This window comes from Gadus macrocephalus, chromosome 12, assembly GCF_031168955.1.
Source record: "Gadus macrocephalus chromosome 12, ASM3116895v1".
Taxonomy (NCBI): Eukaryota; Metazoa; Chordata; class Actinopteri; order Gadiformes; family Gadidae; genus Gadus; species Gadus macrocephalus.
Window position 1 is genome coordinate 21,153,856 of NC_082393.1, and position 23,282 is coordinate 21,177,137.

Sequence of the window (23,282 nt, forward strand, 5' to 3'; positions counted from 1 at the left end):
GGTAGCCTAGAGGCGCTGCATCCCATTAGGCATACCAGGCAATTGCTTGGGGCCCCGGGCCACTACTAGGGTGCCCCCTAGAGCCAAAAATAAATGAATAAATAAAAAATCGCTCCATACCCCCCCCCCCCCCGTCAACAATCCTCTGCCTAGGGCCCCCACACTCCCTAGAATCGCCCCTGCCTACGCAATATTACGGTTGGCATTAAATTACTCGACTTACCCGAAGAGGCTGCTGCGAGTGCTGTGACTGATAAATATTTTTAAAAAATAATTACAAATAATATTAATTACTCGCTGAAAGCAGGCAGGCACGCATCATGGCAGCCACAGGAGACGCCAACATTGTTTTCAACCGCTCGGTACGGCGCTGTATTAATTCCCAAGTTTTGAAAAGAAAAAGTATTTGAAGCGAATATCAACTGTTTTTGATTTGTTTATTTGGTTTTGAACAGAACGTTTTGGATGCATGAATCGGCTTTGAGTTTGTTTATTTTAAAATGACATTCGCTCGCCACACACACACACACACACACACACACACACACACACACACACACACACACACACACACACACACACACACACACACACACACACTACAACCTGCCGATCTTCAATCAAAACAACATCAAGTAAGCGATGCCGCAGCGCGTTGACAGCGCGTTATGAGGAACCGAAATGTGCGTTCTTATTCGATCTCGTTACAACCGTTTACGTCGGAACCGGTTCCCTACTGGAACCGAGTTTCGGTGCTCAACCCTAGTAATCAGTGCCTCCAGGTAGAAGGTGTTCCTCAGCCTAGTTGTCCTTGCCCAGATGCTACGCAACCTCCTGCCTGAGGGAAAGAGGGTAAAGAGTCCATGTGCTGGGCGGGTGGAGTCCTTCATGATGGAGGCTGCTCTGTGCTTGCATCTGGTGATGTAGATGGTTGACAGGGATGGCAAACTGCAGCCGATGATTCCGCTGGGCGGAGTTGACCACCCGCTGTAGTGCCTGCTTCTCTGCCACTGTGCAGCTGCAATACCACACCGTGATACAGGAAGTGAGGATATTCTCCACCACGCACCGATAGAAGGATTCGAGTATGGCTGTGGACATGCCTGCCCCCTTCAACATCCTTAGGAAGTACAGCCGTTGAAGGGCCTTCTTGATGGCGTGCACGGTGTTCTCCCGCCAGGTGAGCGTGTTGGTAAGGTGCAGGCCAAGGTATTTGAATGTGTGAACCCTCTCCACAGCTGCGTTGTCGATGTAGATGAGGGGAGGGATAGGGCCCTTCCTGCGGAAGTCCACAATCAACTCCTTCGTCTTCTTTATGTTCAGGATCAGGTTGTTTTCCCCGCACCACAGTTCCAGTCCCCTCACTTCCTGCCTGTAAGCCACCTCATCCCCATTGCTGATAAGTCCTATCACGGCTGTGTCATCTGCAAACTTAACTATGACATTACTGTCGTAGTGTGCTCTGCAGTCGTGCGTAAGCGGTGTGTACAGAAGAGGGCTGAGCACACAGCCCTGGGGACTGCCAGTGTTGAGGATGGTGGTTGAGGATGTGAGGTTATTTATCCTTACAGACTGAGGTCTGTGGGTCAGGAAATCCAGTAGGCCTATCCAATTGCAGAGTGATGGAGCGAGACCGAGTGCTGACAGCTTGTTGATCATTGTCTGTGGGATGATTGTATAGAAAGCAGAATTAAAATCAAGAAAAAGTAGTCTCACATAGGAATTGCTAGTCTCCAGATGTGTGAAGGCTTGGTGGATAACGGCTGAAACTGCATCAGCAGTCGAAAGGTTCTGCCTGTAAGCGTACTGGTGATGGTGGTCGGATGTGATGTCGATGGTGTTCTTGATATGTGACATTACCACCCTCTCAAATGTTTTCATGATGATTGGGGTGAGAGCAACAGGTCTATAGTCATTAAGACAGGTGAACGTCTGGACTTTTGGTACCGGAATGATGGTAGATGTCTTAAGACATGTTGGTACAGTGGCCTGTGCCAGGGAGGTGTTAAAGATGTCACACATGACCCCTGAGAGTTGGCATGCCCAGTCCTTTAGGAAAAGACCCGGAATACCGTCAGGTCCAGCTGCTTTGCGTGGATTTATTTTCTGTGGCAGGAGTGCATCCTCCCTCTCTGATACACTCAGTGTGTAGTCCCCTGGCGAGGATATAAGCTTGGTGGTAGGGGAGTTATTGGAGGCCTCGAAACGGGCAGAAAAGTGGTTCAGAGCATCAGGCAAGGAGTGGTCGGTGGGGCATTGTGCATTCTTCTTGTTGTAATTGGTAACAGTTAATGCCCTTCCACATGCTACGTGGGTCATTAGAGATGAAATGCTCTTGTATCTTAAAAGCTAAGTCAGATTTTGCGGTCTTTATGCCGGTTGTCAGGCTTCGCCGTGTATCCCTGAGTGCGTCTGAGTCCCCGGACCTGAACGCAGTGTCTCGTGCTCTCAGAAGCGAACGCACCTCGGCATTCAGCCAGGGTTTTTGGTTAGGGATAATCCTGAGGGTTTTCCTGAAGGTGACATCATCCATACACTTATAAATGTATGCCAGGACTGATGTTGTATATTCTTCCAGGTTCACATCATCATCCACCGTTGCTGCCTCTTTAAACATCTGCCAGTCTGTGCTTTCAAAGCAGTCCTGGAGCATAGAGACCGCTCCACTCGGCCATACTGTGATGTCTTTCTCAGTGGCTTTCTTGCTCTTCAGCACAGGGTAGTATGCAGGGGCCAACATGATTGAGATGTGATCTGAAGAGCCAAGATTGGGGCGGCGAAAAGCCTGGTAAGTCCCACGTCTGTTGGTATACACTTTGTCGAGTGTATTGTTGCCTCGGTGGCGATGTTGACATGCTGTTGTAACGTTGGGAATGTTTCACTCAGACATACGTGATTGAAATCCCCTGCAAACACATACAACACTTCAGGGTATTTGCTCTGCAGAGTGTTAGTGGTGTCGTGCAGCTCTCCTAGAGCAGCATTGGCATTTGCGAGTGGCGGGACGTAGACGGCGATTATGAAAACGGCGGTGAATTCGCGAAGCAAGTAGTGTGGGCCGCATTTAATACCCAAATGTTCAACTGCTTCAGAGCAGTGGCTTCTAACTATTGAACAGTTTGTGCACCAACCTTAGTTTATGTAGATGCCAATTCCCCCTCCTCTCGTCTTTCCTGACAGATTGTTTCTGTCGGAACGGAAGAAAATCCTCGCATCCATTTGGAAAGCGGAGTCCGGCATGTTATCCTTTAGCCACGTTTCCACCAGCACCATAACACAGCAGTTCCTCAATTCCTCCTGGCCCAGACGCAGGTCCATCTTATTTTCCAGTGCACGAACATTTGACAGAAAGAGGGAAGGAATTGGTGGTCTGTGTGCTCCGGCTTTCATCTTGGCTATCAGTCCAGCCCGCTTCTGCCTCCTCGCACGGCACTTCCTCTTGCCTCCGCAGCCGTGCGATCCGTATTTCCATGCTGTTGTCCTTAGTATTCGCAGTCTCCCAAGTTCCGATTTTAGTTTTGGTGCAAGTGAAAGTGAAGCTGCTACCTTCTTAAGTGCTAAAAGTTTGGCGTTACAATATCTAAGATTTTCACTGAGAGCTAGAGAAGCTGCTGCACTGACGCGCGCTGCCATCATCACTTTGGTGCCTTTGCAGCAAATTTTAGTCTACCTGCAGCAATTTGTTTGCCATTCAAATCGTAATGTCAAGAAAGGTACATTCCACACGATGCGTCTGATGTGAATGAAGACATTGCCCTGCTGTGTCTCCATGTCTCGCCGGCTGGGGACTCACATGTACATGTATTTGTCGAGCTTGGCGGCAAAGTGGCGTGGCATCTGCCCGCAGTCGTAGTAGGCTAGTTGCGGTCGTTCTCGGGGATGTGGTCCACGTCATGGAACACCGGGCAGTCCCAGGCCAGGTCCTTCATGGCCTCCAGGAAGCCTCCGTTAAACAGCATTGCCCAGTTGAAGGGATGGCTCCCCGTCTGGACTGGACGCACACAGGATGGTGGGTTCACGGAGCACCACCAGCAGGCTACGAGAGGATCCAACATGGCTGCTGTCTACTGACAGAAGTGGACAGTTCTATAGATCAACCTGAATCAAGAGAATTATATATATTCCTTAGGTGTTCCGAAACTGGTCTGCCATGGCCCAGTGTGTTCCCCATTCCATTCCATTCCGTCACTTTATCACCAAGTCCATGAACACGCCTTTAAGCACAGTTCACGTTGCTTCTGAGCTTGTGAGTTGAGTTCTATGTAAAGTGTAAGTTACACAAAGCCAGATGAGGATTCACGCCAAGCTGATGGATTGAGTATGAACAGTTACAGCTGGGCAATAAATCGATTTTTAATCGCAATTCAAATTTATGGCTTAGGACGATGTTTGCATGTGAAATCGATTTTAATCAATTATTTACGTCAGAGCCACCACCTCCACTCCTCTGAGGTCCCGTAGGTCATAGTAACGACCCCTTCTCTTAAATTTTTTTTAATATCAACATGACAGCATTAGCTGAAAAAAGTGAGGGATTCGTTGCCATAAAAGGCAACGAAACTCTGTCTCCTCATTCGTGAGAACTGTCTCCTCATTCGTGAGAACTGTCTCCTCATTCGTGAGAACCGTCTCCTCATTCGTGAGAACCGTCTCCTCATTCGTGAGAACCGTCTCCTCATTCGTGAGAACAGTCTCCTCATTCGTGGGAACCGTCTCCTCATTCGTGAGAACTGTCTCCTCATTCGTGAGAACTGTCTCCTCAGTCGTGAGAACCGTCTCCTCAGTCGTGAGAACCGTCTCCTCAGTTGTGAGAACTGTCTCCTCAGTCTTATGGAAGTGGTTCGGGTTTGCAGCATCCGACCTTGAACAAACCACTGTCTGGTTTAGAGATTGCCTAAAGTCTGTGGCAACCAAATGCAACATCTTAACCTGAGGCACGCAGCCAAAAAAATTTGAAGAAGTCATTTATAGTCTGCTTTTAAGAGGAACGTTTTTTATATTTTTCGGCGTCGCCCAGCCTTATGTACGTTGCAGCTTCGTAATACGTCATCTGCACCAGCAGAGTTGGCCTCACTGAGGTTTACACGGCAACCGAACCGCACAGAACAGCGTTCCAGGTCATCGTCCTCTCCACCCCAGCCCCAGAATGCAATGGGGAAGCCATTGATCTTGCAAAACTGCTCCACCGTGAGTCCACTTACGCCACCGAAGAACTCTCTATAAGGGAGTCTGTGAAACAAAGGACACACAAAACGCAAAAAAATAAATAAATAAATAAACAGAGTCAGAAAATACCAGGTTACTCTTTTTTCCCATGGAGCTAGCAAATTTAACCTGAAAGTTTAATTATGCCTTTTCCGGTTTCTCAAGTTGGCCGGATGGATATTTTTCAGACGCAGTGATACACCTGAGACAACTGTAAAGAATGAAAGGCTGCAAGACCCTGGAAAGACATAGCACGACAAAATGGACTCAATGTCTACAAAGCTAGATCGGTTCAGTTTTAATCAAATCGACTTGATGTGAATTCCTATTGTATTGGATGTCGTGAAGAGAAGCTAGGAAGCGTCATCAGCTACTTCATTTTCTCTGCATAACCAACTTGATGGATTGAGACGTTTGGAAGAGAGTCAAGAGGCTGAAGAGAAACACTAAGAACTGGGCCTCCTTTCATTCGCAGTGCGATAGAAAAAAGGAGCTAGATAGCCCCCCCGCCCCCAAAAAAACAACAACTTGTGATGTGATAAGGATTGCAATTATGCAGAGGACCAGAAATTTGTTTGCCGTTCAAATCGTAATGTCAAGAAAGGTACATTCCACACGATGCATCTGATGTGAATGAAGACATTGCCCTGCTGTGTCTCCATGTCTCGCCGTCTGGGGACTCACATGTACATGTATTTGTCGAGCTTGGCGGCAAAGTGGCGTGGCATCTGCCCGCAGCCGTAGTAGTTGCGGTCGTTCTCGGGGATGTGGTCCACGTCGTGGAACACCAGGCAGTCCCAGGCCAGGTCCTTCATGGCCTCCAGGAAGCCGGTTCAAGGGATGGCTCCCCGTCTGGATGGGACACACACAGGATGGTGGGTTCATGGAGCACCACAAAGACCACCACTTTCTGATAGTTTCAACCCGTGTTCATCCACTCAGATACTCAGACACTAATGTGCAATGATGAGATCTGTATTGTTTCCATAGTGCAGCATATACGGCCGATAATGTCCATTCCTCAACTGTCTGCAAATGTATCGTTCTAAATTAACATTTGCAGCCAGTCATAATTGATACATTGACATATTTTCTGTTTTTACTCTTTTCTTATTAATCCAATTAGATCAGTGTTTCGATATTTTAAGGCAACAGGAAAAATACAGACAGACAGACAGACAGACAGACAGACAGACAGACAGACAGACAGACAGACAGACAGACAGACAGACAGACAGACAGACAGACAGACAGACAGACAGACAGACAGACAGACAGACAGTGCAGTGTGGGGGTGGGGGGTTAGGGGATGGTTATGACAAGCTCTTACAAATATGTGGCTCAAGGGAAACGCATGAAAGAAAAATAAATATCCTCATAACTATATTTGGTCCCTGATTGTTCTCTTTTGATTCAGCTCAAGAACATACGAAATAAATGCCAATTTAAATGTAATACATACCTGTGAAAAATATTTTGAGATATGTCCAGAAAGGTTTTGATGGGACATCAACAATCAGTCACGAAAAATCATTATGCTTGCTTGTTTGAACGTGTTATAATTAATCAAATAAGGTGATTATTATAAGGGAATTAAAAGGGAGAAAATTCTCAGGCATGTTTTCTTGTAGTCACTGACTGTCACACACACACATTCCAGCGTGGTTTGCAGTCTTTTGGTTTCCAATTGCCCCCAAATAGAATGTCAAAAAACTTTGAGAACTTGAGCTCCATCTCTTTAAAAGGGATGTCAGTCATGTTGACTTCTATTGGGCCCTCTGCAGACACAAGGTGAATAAACCACGGCAGCATTGCCCATCAGCTACAGAGTTTCAAACTTATAGTGGTCATGCTACTTTTCTCATTTATTTTACAATCACATTTTCCAAGCATCTATTTAATAGTATACTTTTAAAAATTACAAAATAGACACACTTTATACAAACACTTAACAATGATTTGACCATTCCATTAGAAGTGCTTCATCAACTCTACTCACTCATAGAAGGTAATCGCTCGGGGCAGGGGAGGTTCTGGGCGTAGGTGAAGTTTTCTGGGAGAAAGGTGGTGGGCTGGATCAGGAGTTCACTGGAATTGCTGCCGTCTGGGTAGTCTGTAACACACAATGTAGTTCAGGGAAGGGTGGATATAAAACCAGTAGGCCAAACCCTTGCAAGTTTATACAGAGGTATTCATCGAGCATATTTCGGGGGTACCTGCCGGTTTTAACCAGTTCAATTGAAGACTTTAATACCTTTTTAATACCAATCACAACAAAAATGTATGACCCATTTCCAGGCCCAAGGGCATCAAGGTCAATTACATTCCTCAACCCGTTATGCTATTACACAACCATTTACTTTTTCAATGAATTCATACGCTAAATATAGTGCTTATACATTGCGCCATCACATCCCAATGACTGCTACCATTTTTCTTTTTTCTTTTTTACAAAGGAGCACTGGAATGATAGTTATGATGTTTGCAGGAGTTTTCATCTTAAAAGGTTTGTCATAACGGGTAGACATTGTTGTGTTTGAAAGTGACACAGCATTATTCCCGCAAGAGGTGGAGAAAAAAACACTTGCTTAAATAACTGTTTGGGTCCACATATTGATGAATAACAGTGAAATATAAACAATCCAAAACACATAATGCATATTTCACATGAATTATGTATTCAAAAGTCAACAACTAAATTTTTATAATAATATCATTCCATTTTATGATGTTGTTACCGACATTAAGTCGGACAAGCAATTCAGAGCTCTGAATTGATACCCAACCCTCTGACATGTAATTCAGAGTTAGAAAACTGTAGTATCGCAAACTAAAGCAAACATGATGCATCCTTCAGCCCTATACCTTTTAAATGTTTTGCAAGTAAAATGCGGGACGCTATCCCCTTTAAGTACAGTGAGCAGCAGAACCTACCCTCCTCTCCCTTTAACAAACTTTGTTCAGGGGAGGCTGCCCTTGAATGATGCAGTTTGCCTACTTCAAAAAGGTCATTGCCAAAGCCATGAGATTTCCAGCACAATGTAAACTGCAGAGTTTTGATGCATAAGTTGCATTTAGATTTTATTTATTTTGGTTGACTAACTAGCTCTGAATTTTGTAAACTAGATACTGGAGAAGGAGAAGAAGCGTAAGGCTCCAGATGAAGATATGGACCTGAGTTCAATGGGGCTCTGTTCAAGCGCTCCCAGTCGGTGGCGGTGGCCGAGCTGCTGGGCCTGGTCAACAAGGACCCCACTCCGGCCCAGGGCGAAGGCTTCCAGGAGGGGGAGGTAGAGCAGCTGCTGGGCCGCATGCAGGACGACAACCAGGTCATGGTGTCTGAGGGCGTGGTCTTCCTCATCTGATGGCAGACTCCTCCTCCTCCTCCTTCTGCCTCACAACGCTAGCACATACGTCATACTTTGACCCCCCCACCCTGCCCCCCGCAAAAAAAATAAAAAATTGTAATTGTTGGATTTTTGATTAACGAAAATAAATTAGTTGAGCAGGGAGACTGGAGTGTTTCTATTGAAGCATTTTTTTTTATTCATTTAAATTGAGCGATTTCAGCATTGCAATAGTGTGGCACAAATATAATCTTGTGCCACAAGATTATATTGTATAGATATAGTTATATAGTAGATTATATCAAATAAGTAAGCGACTAGTGGAATGAAGGCAACACGAATTATGTTATACTTTCATCTTTCAGGTCTTGCTTTAACAAAATCATGTTGTGGGTGATGGATAGGGTACAATTATTAACCCACAGCTACGATGGCTTTATTCAGCCGGATTTAATTGTGATTTGTAGACATTTTATTCTTTCATGCATAGTAATTCAGTGGGCAGTCTTGTGGGTGTCCCACGGCTGGTTGATCAAAGAGACGGGAGGTGAATCCTTCAGGCCTTCCTGTTATGACAGATGCAAAGCATTGTTAATCCTTCCAACATTAAAGAGCCATGGGAGAGGGGTCAAATCATTAAATATTTGGATTATACTTATGGTTTAACCACTAATGTACTGCTGGCAAACACAAGTCAAAATGTATAATAACCCTTGTAATTCTTTACCTGCATTTGTGATTTAAAGTGATGTTTCCTTTAATTATATTTTTTACTGTCTGGTTTTGCATTGGTGATGCAAAAAGCGACATATAATTACAAGGCATTGAGGAAGTGAAATAGTGTTCTTGCAGTGCTCCCTAGTGGTGGTTAAACTCACACTTTTCCATAAATCCAGGCATAGCCTCTAAGATGGCCACTGTGTCAGTCTGCTGTGTCCTCTTTCTCCTCTGCACGTAGATGCTGGTAACCAAGGCAACCAACAGCAGCGACGCTGACACCGTCAGCGTGAGCACCATCACTAGGGTATTTTGGCCTTTGTTGGCCCCCGGGGGTACGTCTGGGGCCATGTGGCGGAGTGCAGTGGGGGGCAGGGGCTGAGGGGGCAGCAACTGAGAAATATCTGTGAAGGAGGCATAGGCGTCGATTACGCCGGGGACGCGTCCCCACCAGTTTTCGTAAAGACTAATTTTGTCCCCACCAGAAAAAAAAGAAGAAAAAAAAAGAAAAAAAAAATATATATAGTTTTTTAAAAATGAATGTTTATAGCGCGAGACAGATGCGAACCAATCCACAAAAAAACGATCTGCATACGGCACACAAGCCAGCCGTCAACAATTTGCAACAATTATAACATTTGGATGAGTAGTTCTAGAATGGGGGAGGGGTGGGTGGTACGGTGGGCGGCTCCTTCTCTGTGTAATCTGAACCTGACTGCTTGCTGCGCACTTCCATGGACAATCTGCTGCGGTTGCAGCCTCATGCATTTGAGGAAAGGAGGTCCGGAGGAGGTAACGTAACGTATCTATATTTATTCATGATGATGACAATCTGTACAAACTCCTTTGTCGTAGTTTGACCGAGGGCAGCGAACGATTTATCTTGATAGTTTCTATCATTGAAGCTATAGCCAACATTAGCTTCACTAAGTTCTGATTGACTTAGTTCCTCTCCCTGATCAAATGTAAACAAAGACAGAAGATTGATAACTTAATTGATTTAGCTCTGTCTTATTTATTTATTTTAAAATGCAGTGTTTTCTCCTTTTAGGAACTTGTTTCTGCCAACTCACCTCTTCATTGCCATCTACCAGTTCCTGCCTTTCATTAAGCTCTGATGTTCCTTATAAATAAATAAAAATGTGTTAACTCAATTGATTATGCCCTCTATTTTATGAGATTTATGTGGTGTGCAAACAAAAGTCTTGTAACCTTTATTGTAATGATTTGACCACTATGACGGTATGTTGGTTGTGGTATATGTTATCAATATTGTAATCGGTTTTTGACAAAATATTGGTTTGGAGTGTGCGGTTGCCTGGTACCATGGTTGTTACTTGGTACAAATAATATGGATGATTTACGACCATCTAGTGGGGAGTCTGAAAACTGCTAACGAAACGTCATTGAAGTGAAAATAAAATAAATCATTCGTACTGTTGTAAATTCAAAATGAATTTAAATAGGAAAGCTAAACGTTGAAGCACATAGGGCAAAACACTCCAGTAGCACTAGGCATGCTAGCCAACAGTGTGTCGCGCTGGTAGAGGCTAGCTAGCTAAAAAAACCTCAAGAATTACAATATATTTCTAGAATAAATATTAATTTAGCTGAGCTCATAAGACACTAGCACACTTACTGTGCATGTCAGCTTAAATTGCTTGGCTTTAAAAAAAGCTCTGATGTCCTGTCCACTCCTTTTTGACATTTTGCTGTATAATTAACTAGGTAGGATCAGAGAATGTCGGGCTCTGGTTGTATCGCTATCTCGTCTTTTTTCAGTTGTGACTAGATGTCCCCTCTGCGGCACCGTAGTTGTGGATTATTTTCGTATGAGGTGCCAGCCTGACTTGGACAATGAATGAGATATTAATACCAATACTCTATGGCTGGTATGCAATGATGAGGCATCAGACAGTCAATTAATTTTAGCCTGAATACATAGGTAAAAAGCACCAGACCGCTAGTACCATGGATGGACAGTGTCAGAGCGAAAACCTGTTGAACTAAATGGATGTGGTTAGGCAGCAGGCACGCAGGCTACACCGCGGGATACATCTGCAGACCACTGGCACGTTAATAAAGGTAAGATGCGATATTTATTGCTTAAGATTTGCTGGTACTTTGGCGAGATCTTTTGTGTTTTTTGCCCTCATGTGGTCAGCTGTTTTAACTTGAAATAGTACTACTAGCCATAGCCTCCAAGTAGCCTAACTTAAATTATCCAGTGTTAGCGTTCTTACGGTGTTGGGTATAGACTAGTGGAGATTACGATAGTGGAGTCGGTGGAGTCAGTCTCTTGTTGACTCAAAGTGACTTTTGGTCATTCGCTTTGCTTGAATTATGGAATGATTGTGTGTGGGGGGGGGGTGCATGGGTTTTGGTCAGGATGCCATGTAGATTGGATGGATGTGTGTTGTGCATTGAGAACAGCCAGCTCATGATGTGATATAAAGCGTTCAGATATAATTATTTTTAGCTTTTTCGATCTTGACATTTGTAGTGCTGTGTGTATACGTTTGCCCCTTCTGAACTTAAACACGTAGGTAATAAGCCCCTCTTTGTTTATTTTGGTATAGCTCATGTCATGTCACGTCAACATTGAGTGCATCATGGAGCAGAACATTGTGGGTCATCATGTCCAATGCTTTTTGAAAACGCTTTCTTCATAAAACGTGTCAGACATAATTTTTTTGTAAAAATCTTATTAATTAGTAAGCTACACAGGTATCCCGTCTTCAGAACCTTGCATGACCTGCGCTAAAGAAAAATAAGGTGCATCCCCAGCACTTCTAAAAATGCATTCCAGATTGCGTCTCTGTCCCCACCACATTTCAAACCAAACTGACGCCAATGGAAGGAGGGACAACGGTTTACGGGTGCTGTTATGTTAGTCTCACAAATTAGGCTGGATAATACATTTAAAGTCTGAGAGACAAGCTCACATCTGCGTTAACGGGCCGTTTTGCTTTCTACATTTTTTTCGACCAATCATGTTGCTGGAGGTGTTGCTCTGTAAGCGAGTAATTGGCTAACAGCGAACACGAACTCTGCCAGAATCAATACATTATTCACGGTGGGAAGACAAGTTTCAACATGCTGTCAGGCCCCAACATTCAAAGGAAAAGTGTCTTAAGGTTTCAAATGAACATTTGGTAATATTGGCCCCTTTAGAAATACATGTATAATAGTAAACTTGAAAACTTCATCCACTCATGCAAATGAGTGAGCAATCTAGGCAGGTACAGTCAACCAATCGAAAACTGATATTCTCCCAGAGCATTTCACTCCCTAATAGCAGACGGATTGCTTTCCCTTTTCTAACAAATTACAATCAAATTCTTGCTCTTAAATCTTACCTGCAGCATGAACAGCATACAATGAATTAAGAAATAACCCAATGTCCTAATAACTCTGTCACTATCACACTCCACAGTAATGTCCCCCACCTTGCAGACTCAGGAGGAAGTAGGCGTCGTCTCCTTTAATGTACTTCCTGCTGTGCAGTCGGCTGTGGGTGAGGAAGCTGCTCGTCCCAAAGCCAGGGCCGCGGTAGTAGCTCCCATCAGGGCCGCTCACCAGGGACCCCACCTTACTGGGCCGGTCCCAGAAGAACTCGAGACCTGTCAGAGGAAGGAAAGGAGACCTTACTTCCTTTCACTCTCCTTTATTCTCTTCGGCTCACTACAGGACTGCTGCCTTCCCAGAGCCCTAGTGATTGGTTGTTTTTAGGACATTGTTTATTGCTTCTTAGTCAATGTAGATACCGTTATCTACTCTGCACACTCTACTCTCTCCAGTTGTTGCATGCATATGCTTGCATGTGCAGACACTTGATTTTGTGCTCAAATTTAAATATTTGCCTTGATTGTTTAGAGTCTGCTAAATGATTGAACCTAAGGGAAACTGAACAACCGCAATGGGATGAAAGGCATAGATACCACACGGAACTTAACTACTGGAATGGGACAGTCAGACGCACAAGCATGCAGACAGACACAAACAAAGTAATGTCATTTGACATAACCTAATAGCAATAGAACATTTTATGGAGCAGTCCCTGAACTTTGATACATCAGGTTAGGATCTGTGACACAAACGTTTTCCACAAAGCACTGCAAACAGTGTTGACTTGTTCCAACAGCGGCCTCCCTGGGCGTGGCCGGCGGGCTTACCGTCCATCTCGTTTGGATCAGTGGTGACCATGCGCTGCATGTTCATCCGGGTCCTGACGTCCGACTGCTGGTCCATCAGAGACATGGTGGCCTGGTGCCAGGGACAAGGCCACTTCAGGCTGTCGTCGTTGGGGCCGGAGGTCAGGTACAGGTAGAGCGCCATGGTGTCAGGACGGGTGCTGAGTCCATTGAGGTACGAACCTACCTGCACATCAGGGCAACACGCAGGATGAAAACTACCACCGTGCATTATGGGAGAATTTTTGCCCTAATTACTCTGGTATCTGTGACGACCGTATTCATGACTGAAACAGTGGAACTTTAACTCCTGGTTGTTTACGTGGATATTCTCATGAATTCATATGCTTATAAGTAGATTGCCAACCTATGGCCATTAAAGGGTTATGTTAATTGTGTATTTGCCAATTTTTTTGTCTCATGTATCCACACAGCCCAAACATTGTGAATCAACTTTTGTAAATGTATATTGTTATCATTTAGCGTCATGATTCATATAGTGGCTGAGGCGTTTAACAAGAAATCAGTTGAGGCATACTTCTTTCTATCCATGGTCTATGAATAGAGGCACTCAAAGCCTGAATATGAACATCAGTGTGTTGTTTATTCACTGGGGAGTGGAAATCAAGAGCAAGGTGTTGGTTAGGACTCACCTGGAAAGAATAGCCAGTCGGTGACAGGAAAGAGGGACTGTACACCTTGGTGCCTACTGGGGTGGTTGCCAGAAGACTGGTGATGTTGCGTATTTTCCACACATGCTGGGGGCATTGGCCGGACCAGATGTTAACGTCATCGAGCGAGAGACCCCCCAACGTGGCAGAGGCGTCTCCCTTCACCCCCTCGAACACCACTCTGGACTTTTTGGTGATGTTGAGAGTCACGTGATGCAGCTCCCAAGATCCGCTTGAACCTTTGACGTATTTGAGAGATAAACGGACATGGTCAACATGCGTAATAATCAAAGAGATTTCTTTGTTCTATTCACAAATAACACACAGATGGCTTTGGGGCCATGATGACACAAGAACCCAGATTGGAAATTGGGCCAGGACACCAGTGAGCAACAGGGAGTCAGGACCTTGGTTTAACGTCTCATCCGAAAGACGCTCATCTTAGTGTTGATTTTAACAGTGAGATTAGTGTTGATTTGAACACACCTGTTATGGTCTCAAAAAGCGTCATTCGCCCTTGAGGGTTGAGTTCGTCATACTCCCGCACCCACATCTTGAGGGAATCGCTAGCGCCCCCGCTGCTGTAGAGGAAGAACTGCAGGCACTGGACCCCAGGTTTAGGATACAGGAACCGGCTCTCAAGAAACCCACTGTCCCCAGCGCCCCCACGTGCAGTGCTGAAATGCATGAAACAGCCCTTTCCTGTGGGCAACAGTGTCCATTACTGCACATTAAGTGTATTAAGCCACAATACATTATGTAGTTTACAGTATTTCTCCCCAAATCTATTTCCATTCAAATGTTCAACTCATTCAGTTGCAATATGTCAAACGTTTGTTTAAAAAAAAAAATATCACGATAAAGTAAAATTCAATAGTAGTATTTGACTTATTGTACAGGCCTGACATTATTGTAAACTGACCTGCCCTACTTCAGAGGAAGTATTTGCAACTGCAAACTTTTAGCTGTGGGTTATTGGGGATTATCCTGTACTTTGTTCTGCCTTTGGGTTGGTTTTAATCAACTTTCAAAACAAAAACACTTAGGCCTATGATCCAATACCTTTCATGGCCAGATAAGGTGATGAGCTGTGATCGGGATCTACTGTATTTTATAGAACCAGGTGGTTGTATAACTAACAAATACAAAACAAAATATATTGTGCATTCCAGAATTGTTAATAGCTTAAATATATCGAAATAAGTAAATAAAACATATTTTATTCCTATATTGAATGCAGTGTATATCAGAAAGTAAAACCAAAATAATAAAATGAATGACATAGTTATGAATAACAAGTAGCCTATAGGTATACAAGTTATCGCTACCTTTGCATTGTCCCAGTGAGGTGAAGTCTGTTTGAGGTCCTGCACTCACAGCCATACGCTGTTCCCACTTGTTGTTCGGACCCTGGATCATCCCACAGATGTTCAGCTCCTCAAAGTCGCAGCTCTCCACAAAGGTGGAAGAGGTGGCTGTGGAAGGGATTCATGTGATTGGTTTGGCGGATGCCAAACCAAGATGTGGGTGCGGGAGTATGACGAACTCAACCCTCAAGGGCGAATGACGCTTTTTTTTTTTTCTTGCTGCTAAAAAAAGAAATGAGTGCCACATGCTAAAAAGACAGTCTGTCTCTAGAAAAAAAAAGGAACGCTTTTTATCTGAATCAGAGTGAAGGCCATCGTCATCAAGCATACATTTGTTATGAACTTACCTTTGCCTAATTGCCTAGGAATGTGCATTTATCCGTGAGGTACAAAAAAATTAAACATGAATAGAATAAAAGAATACAATAATAAAAAGCTAGAACAACATTTTATCAAATGTTTCAAAGTTAAAAGATGTAAACGCTGTTTGGACTTTGACCAATTTAAATCCGCTGGGTTCAGCATTTATAATGCAAAACATCACACAGGGGAATTCATTTATTGTAATGGATTACACATTACGTGAAGATAGCAGATATGAGTATCATTTGGTATAGTACTGCATTCGGCTATAAGAACGAAAAATAAATGTATAAAAAAATATGAAATAATTACATCATATATATAATATAATTTAAATGTTTGAAGAAATTTGTACTCAGTTACGTGAAGTCCACTTATTTGATCCCATGCATAATACAGCATACAATGACCACTGTTTAATGGTTTCCATTTGTTTCTTTTATTTTTGTCAAAGCACCAGCAGTGGTCAGCAATTTATTGGCCCAATCCCAAAGTGAGCCCTGAGGACTCAGGACAAAGGACTCATGGACTTAATTGATCTCAGGTGCTAAGTGAGCGAGTGAGAGGCCACATGGGCTCAGATAGGTATATATAGGATTGGGACAGCACTTCACGAGAGCACATGTTACCTTGGCAACGTTTAATGACAAAGATGCTGACACTTGCCGGATTAGGAATTCTCATTTTTAGTTTTCTTTAGTTTTTTTGTAAATGCAATGAAAACAATCGGCTAAAGCAATTTATTGATATTAGAAAACACAATTTATACTTTGGAATACTTCAGTATTAAGGATGTATTGAATAATTTAGATGATTATTGTCCCACACATACTAATCATTAGGGGTGTAACGGTACACGTATTTGTACCGAACCTTCACTGTACAGGCACTTTCGTGCGGTTACAGAGGTGTACCGCGGTTCGTAAATGTGGCGTACATAGCGATAATATGGCGAATGTAAAGGCTTTTTTTGCGATGCAGAATTTAGCCAAAGTATACTAGGCCTACTCCGACTCCGTAATCCGCTCAGCAGCTCTCCGTCGGGATTTTGGATAGGCCTACGCAATGCAATTCGCCGCCCGATCTATCTTATATGTTGACTACAAACCATGTAAGCAGTGTTGTAAATAAACATCCAAAGCTTTTCAAATCTTATTTGGTGTTTTATTGGTCCTTAAGGTGCAAGGACCAATCACAGCCCTTGCAGCCTCCGTTGCGTCGACCAATAGGTCCATGGCGTCGACGGATAGTTAAAAAATATTGGATCCGCACGTAAGCTACGGAGAGGGTCTCGGACAGGCTCTCCGGCTATGGAGAGGGCTCTCAGTGTCTATGTACAGCACTTTAACATGCACACGCATTTGAAAAGGCACAATCCAGGTGTTACTATCACCGTTGCTGTGAAAAGGAAACGAGCTGTGCAAAGCCAACTCACAACACTATTTCAACAACCCCTGTCTGGGAATTCAGAAATGCAAATGTCATAACAACGTTTGTTGGTGTTTTCATTGCTGCTTATCTACTGTTTGAGAAACAAGCAGTTTTTTTTAGTTCCCCCTTAACTATTAACCGTACCGTACTGCACCGTACCGTGACTTAAAAACCGATGTATGAACCAAACCGTGACTTTTGTGTACCGTTACATCCCTACTAATCATAAGTCAGAACGGGCTATATTTGGCTGAAAAATGAAAGTTATAATTAGTTATATGGAGAGCCGTTTGGGAGCCAAAAGAGCAGGCTCTTGTTGGTGAGCTGATCCAAATGATCCGGCTCACAAATATGCAAAATTCCCATCTGGTCGCACATTGACAGTATTGTGGTTTACCTTCCAAATTTCCTAATTTCCCTATGGTCTCCGCGGTAAACGTCACAATGCTTTGAACTGTGGGTAATTTCCTGAGTTGAACTCTGACGATGAAATGACTCTGAAATGATGCAAACTCATGTAAAGGGTCGGTAAGTGTGGACACAAACCCTCACGCCCTTTGGATTTCAACATTTAGACAGCCTAAAAGCCTTAATAATTTCGCGAGAACGCGCAACAAAGTCCGTGAGTCTGGACATTGGAATTGGGCCATTATCTCCATTAGCCCATTCTACCCTTGCCCTGGTATAAAACCAGCAGACCCATAATTAGCTTTAAGATGAGCGACACCTGTGTTTGTGCTCTGATGACGCCTCTGTACATAGGGGTCATGTGGTATAACTCAACCCACTGCAGTTGTAGAGGCGGTTCAGCTTGAGGAGGTCGCTGTCGCTGATCTCTATCCGTTGGCCGATCACGTCCATGAACTCTGGGATCTTGGTGACGATGGTCGGCTCCGAGGCGATGCTGAACGCTCTCTTGCTGTAGTGCATCACCGAGCCGTAGTCATAGGGCACGCCTAGGGAGCTGGACACCTTGTCGTCGTACTTGTTGAAGTTGTGAGCCTTGCCTGTGTTCCAACACATAGAGTTTGCATGTTGGAGATGAAAGAAGTTAGAATACAATGCAATAGAATACAACAGAACAAATCTTTATTTACACTAAGGGGAGATTTGCCCTTCACATGCAGAGGGGCGGCAAAACAAAAACTATTTCCTGAACAACTCAAACCTCATACACCCATCATACATACCTGAATACAGACAAACCTATCACCACTAGGTATTGCAACGAATACACCTATTTTGCATTGTAATGCAAAAATACATTAAATAGGCCTATATAAATACTGACTATATAATGTATGGGTCAGGTTGTTAGAGAATTAGTTCGTAAGAGAGAAACATTGGCGCTCTTCACCACTGACAACGGCACCATACCCGGCCTAATCTGATCCAACACGATGTTGACGTAGTCGTCGCGGTCCGCCCGGGACTGCTCGTGCCAGAAGCCCAGCGCGTGCAGGAACTCGTGCTCCACGGTGCCCAGGTGGTCGCAGTACCTGCCGATGGACAGCCTCTGCTTCCCCACGCGGCGTTTCCCCACAGAGGAGAAGCAACTGTCCACAGACCACAGACAGAGAAGAAAAGTTTCTTCACGCTGGCTAGGTCCTCAATGTCCTCGTCAGAACTATGTTTCATGTCATTGCACCTGTTCATCATTCATTCGTGGTCTTGGCTATTGTTTATGATGAAATGCTATGATGTAATTATTATTAATAATTATCTTAAAACGATAATGAAGCATAATGTAATGCACCTAAATTGGATTTTTAAGTATGTAAGGATTATTAAGTTATTAACAGATACATTGATGTGTTTGAATATAGACTATACATAATATTCAATTAAATAATTATCATTCCAGTTTTGAACTTTGAGGCCAGCCTCAAGCCTGTCATGTATATGAACGTATAGTGCAATATAGAGGTGCATATTGTGCAGATTTGTTGTCACCCGCTGCCCTTGAACACAGAGATGTAGTTCTCCTCCCCTCTCCATGGTGTGAAGTCAATGCATGTCTTCAGTCTGTACTGCTCAAAGGCCTTCAGAATCACCCCTTTGGCATTCATCTCTACAGCTCCCATGGATAGGAATGTACCAGGACACATACCGGCCCACACACACACACACACACACACACACACACACACGGTCCATTTGGTGTATGCACTTTCTATATTTCAATATTCTGATGCTTTTGAGGTTCCATATGAGAGCATCCTCTCACCCAAGCTTTCTTCTATATAGTAAGGAATCGTTTTCGGCCAACGGTACTGATCTCCGACGATGGAGTTTCTGTTGGCCAACTTATTGGAATGAAGAATGAGACGGGTTAACCTTTAGAAAGCCATGATACCTTTGAGAACCTATATTTAATGTTGGTTTGCTGCTAGTTCCTAACTCTGAAATTCAACAATGTTTTCTAAAAAACGGGCACGAGTTGTTTCTGATTTACCATCAAAATCTACTGCGTTAAATGATAACGTGTGGATTTTGATATGAGGTCTCATTAGCACAAATTTACAATCATCTGAATCACAGATTAAGCATGGACACAATCAAGAAGGCTCTTCATAATATGACTCTAGTGAAGCAGTGACGGCAGCTTGGAGGATGAAACTTCAGCTTTTTCAGGTAAAGGTATCTCAGGAAACACTAACTCACCTCAACACTTTCAATATCACCCTCCAGCAAGTCAAGTCCTGCCATAACAAAGTGTTGTTGTTTTTTACATCCACGAGGAGGTATATTCAGAATAATGATATAATAATGAATAATGATATATACAGAGCATAGAAACCAAGAGAAATATACAAACCCTTATTGACATCAAAGATATCCCAGTCCTGGCCCTCATCCACATCAATTTCTACGAAATAGAATAGATGTATGTTTACTAAAATTCACAATTATAAATAGCAGAGCACTTTGAGAGACTTTTAGAAACACGTATTCACTCATACAAACAATTAGTTGAGCTCAAGTAATCTTTCAGTGAAACAATAAATCTCTTGAAAGTAATTGCATAGTGAATCACTTACCTGTTTCTCCAGATAGTTTGGCCACCGTCTATAGAAAAATATAATTACCATGCAGTTATGCCACTTACACTCTTCTCACGCCTTGCACGACTTCATGACTTATAAATAAAATAGTATGTTTGTCGATGCATAATTATGATAACTTATAATTTTGGCATTAGTCGGTTCATTTTTTTATAATACGAATAGTGCAATTTAAATTACACTCTCATTGTGTACATTTTCCTACACGACATTACCAACTACACAACTAAAACAACACCATCATTTTTAATTAATAAGAAAATCCATGTCACAAAAATGAATGCATGTACTCACTCGGTACCAGGTCAGCGCAACCACCAGGATTAGACTTCCGGAAACCATGGCTCAGATCAAACTAGCCAGAGCGAGAGAGCAAACACTATCCCTCTATCCTCTGAGTGACTGCTTGTGCCAGAAGCTCAGCAGGTGCAGGAACTCCTGCTCTAAGGTGCCCAGGAAGTCGCAATTGCCACCAATGGACAGCCTCTGCTTCCCCTCACTGCGGTTCCCCACAGAGGAGAAGCAACTGTCCACAGACCACAGACAGAGAGGAAACGTTTCTTCAAGCGGTCAATGTCCTCAATGTCCTCGTCAGAACCAAGTTTCATCATGTCATTGCACTTGTTCATACATTTGGGGTCTTGGCTATTGATTATGATGTAATTATTACTAATAATTATCCGAAAATGATGCTGAGGCACAATGTAAGGCGACTAAGTTGGACGTTTTTTCGTCGTGGGTTAGTATGTTATTAAAATATATAGTGATGCATTTGAATACAAGCTATATCATATTCAATTAAATCAGAATCATTTCAGGATTGAACTTTGAGGCCAGCCTCAAGCCTGTCATGTATATGAACGTATAGAGCAAGATAGAGGTGCAAAATGTGCAGATTTGTTGTCACCCGCTGCCCTTGAACACAGAGATGTAGTTCTCCTCCCCTCTCCATGGTGTGAAGTCAATGCATGTCTTCAGTCTGTACTGCTCAAAGGCCTTCAGAATCACCCCTTTGGCATTCATCTCTACAGCTCCCATGGATAGGAATGTACCAGGACACATACCGGCCCACACACACACACACACACACACACACACACACACACACACACACACACACACACACACACACACACACGGTCCATTTGGTGTATGCACTTTCTATATTTCAATATTCTGATACTTTTGAGGTTCCATTTGAGAGCATCCTCTCACCCACACTTTCTTCTATATAGTAAGGAATCGTTTTCGGCCAACGGTACCGGTCTCCGACGATGGAGTTTCTGTTGGCCAACTTATTGGAATGAAGAATGGGACGGGTTCATATTTAAAAATATTCATATTTAAAAAGTCATGATACCTACCAGAGGACCCGAACTATCAACCAATGTATGTAAGCTAATAGATTCTCTTGGACGACATTACAAATTCCTCACCTGCAATTTCTCTGCAACATATGATAGAAGATATTACAATGGGGAGAAAATCTATGAAAGGGAACAGACTACTGGGATATTGGCAAATCATAATGTTTGATCCACCCCAGTGATTAAAGGAGTGTAAAAAAAGGCATCCCACTTTATTGATGTTCCTATTAGAAAACTATGAATACTATTCTGGTACAAATAACGGGAGCGCCATCAAGTTTAAACTTAAGTTTATCCATACTATTCTATATATATGATATATGGAGCTAAATGTGAAAGGTTAAATTGAGAAAAACAGGACCAATCAAGAAGGACATGTTACACAGGTTTTTGCACTGAAGTAAATATACAAAGTAGTACTATTTTTATGTTTATTGTAATGTATGTTGTGTACAAGCATTAAAGAAAAAAACAACGTCCCTGTCCCATCCAGTGAGTTTCTGCACGGTGGCATCACACCGGCAGCACGTGACTCTATTCTGGTCGCACCCAGGAAGCAGCGCAGTCTGCTTGGAGAAAAAAAAGAGCGGTATTTTTAGGCCAAATCGCCCAGCCCTATGTACAGTGCATCGTCGCAATACGTCATCTGCCCCGGCAGAGTTGGCCTCATTGAGGTTTAACCATGGACCTATTAAAGAAAGGACAGCAGATAAAAGAATGGCGCCCATTCATTCCTATGAAAACTGCTCAATGGCGCAGGGCAACATCAAGGAGAGGTTTGCTTCCGCATCATGGGAGCCTAGCCACGCCCTAGTCACTAGTGCATGACGTGCCGGATGCAGAACAATACTTGTTGTCTAGCATTGTTAGCATTGTAGCATCATAAGTAGGGTTGAGCACCGAAACTCGGTTCCAGTAGGGAACCGGTTCCGACGTAAACGGTTGTAACGAGATCGAATAAGAACGCACATTTCGGTTCCTCATAACGGTGCCTGGCGTTTTTTAACGCCCCCTGCCCCGCCCCCATGGTGTTGCGGCATCAACTTGCGTTAGTGCTGGGCGCTATACCGGTTCACACTGAATAACGGTGTGTATTTTCGTTAGGATATGATTTTTTTATATACCGCCATACCGGTGTATTTGATTACACAACGTTCGGAACGCAGCGCTGCGCGACACTTTTTCAGACGGGACCCTTTTCAATGTTGCGCTAAACACGCATGGTACGACTTTCTTTATAGGTCCATGACTGCGAGGCGTGGTATTTCAGGCCAACTGGTAAAAGAGTGTGTCACGGCTTTCAAACATATAAACCATAAAGCCTATGGGCGCCTTGAGACTCGGGACGGACTTTTCAACGCGCTGCGGCATCGCTTACTTGATGTTGTTTTGATTGAAGATCGGCAGGTTGTAGTGTGTGTGTGTGTGTGTGTGTGTGTGTGTGTGTGTGTGTGTGTGTGTGTGTGTGTGTGTGTGTGTGTGTGTGTGTGTGTGTGTGTGTGTGTGTGTGTGTGTGTGTGTGTGTGTGTGTGTGTGTGTGTGTGTGTGTGTGTGTG

General features: G+C 43.5%; 2 protein-coding genes and 1 long non-coding RNA gene across 3 annotated transcripts; 1 reads left to right on the forward strand and 2 right to left on the reverse strand.

The window, feature by feature from the left end:
- Positions 1 to 4,873: 4,873 nt before the first annotated feature.
- On the reverse strand, positions 4,874 to 6,038 carry LOC132468555 (beta-1,4-galactosyltransferase 5-like; the record flags this gene model as incomplete). Its single annotated transcript, XM_060066283.1, has 2 exons — positions 4,874 to 5,229; positions 5,890 to 6,038. Coding segments are annotated over 2 exons (384 nt in total), but the record flags the coding sequence as incomplete, so codon positions are not given.
- Positions 6,039 to 8,663: 2,625 nt separating this feature from the next.
- On the reverse strand, positions 8,664 to 21,488 carry LOC132468806 (meprin A subunit beta-like). Its single transcript, XM_060066614.1, has 16 exons — positions 21,267 to 21,488; positions 20,654 to 20,885; positions 20,336 to 20,363; positions 20,113 to 20,163; positions 19,959 to 19,996; positions 19,522 to 19,600; positions 19,248 to 19,365; positions 18,672 to 18,850; positions 18,083 to 18,301; positions 15,462 to 15,608; positions 14,620 to 14,835; positions 14,116 to 14,372; positions 13,445 to 13,649; positions 12,719 to 12,892; positions 9,433 to 9,673; positions 8,664 to 9,118 (listed from the first exon to the last, which is right to left on the reverse strand). Exons 2-16 carry the CDS (start codon positions 20,699 to 20,701, stop codon positions 9,109 to 9,111), a joined length of 2,010 nt encoding a protein of 669 aa, XP_059922597.1. The 5' UTR covers positions 20,702 to 20,885; positions 21,267 to 21,488; the 3' UTR covers positions 8,664 to 9,108.
- Positions 9,688 to 10,423, forward strand: LOC132468813 (uncharacterized). The gene is made up of 2 exons (XR_009528269.1): positions 9,688 to 10,061; positions 10,321 to 10,423. It is a non-coding gene; the product is annotated as an uncharacterized LOC132468813 (long non-coding RNA).
- Positions 21,489 to 23,282: the final 1,794 nt, after the last annotated feature.

Excerpts from the sequence above, each read along its gene's own strand:
- LOC132468806 (XM_060066614.1), bottom strand. The coding sequence starts at position 20,701 with ATGGTTTCCGGAAGTCTAATCCTGGTGGTTGCGCTGACCTGGTACCGA. Across the intron at positions 18,302-18,671 it reads GTTGGATCAGATTAGGCCGG|GCAAGGCTCACAACTTCAAC; the intron begins GTATGGTGCCGT and ends GTTGGAACACAG. Across the intron at positions 14,836-15,461 it reads CTCACTGGGACAATGCAAAG|GAAAGGGCTGTTTCATGCAT; the intron begins GTAGCGATAACT and ends TGTTGCCCACAG.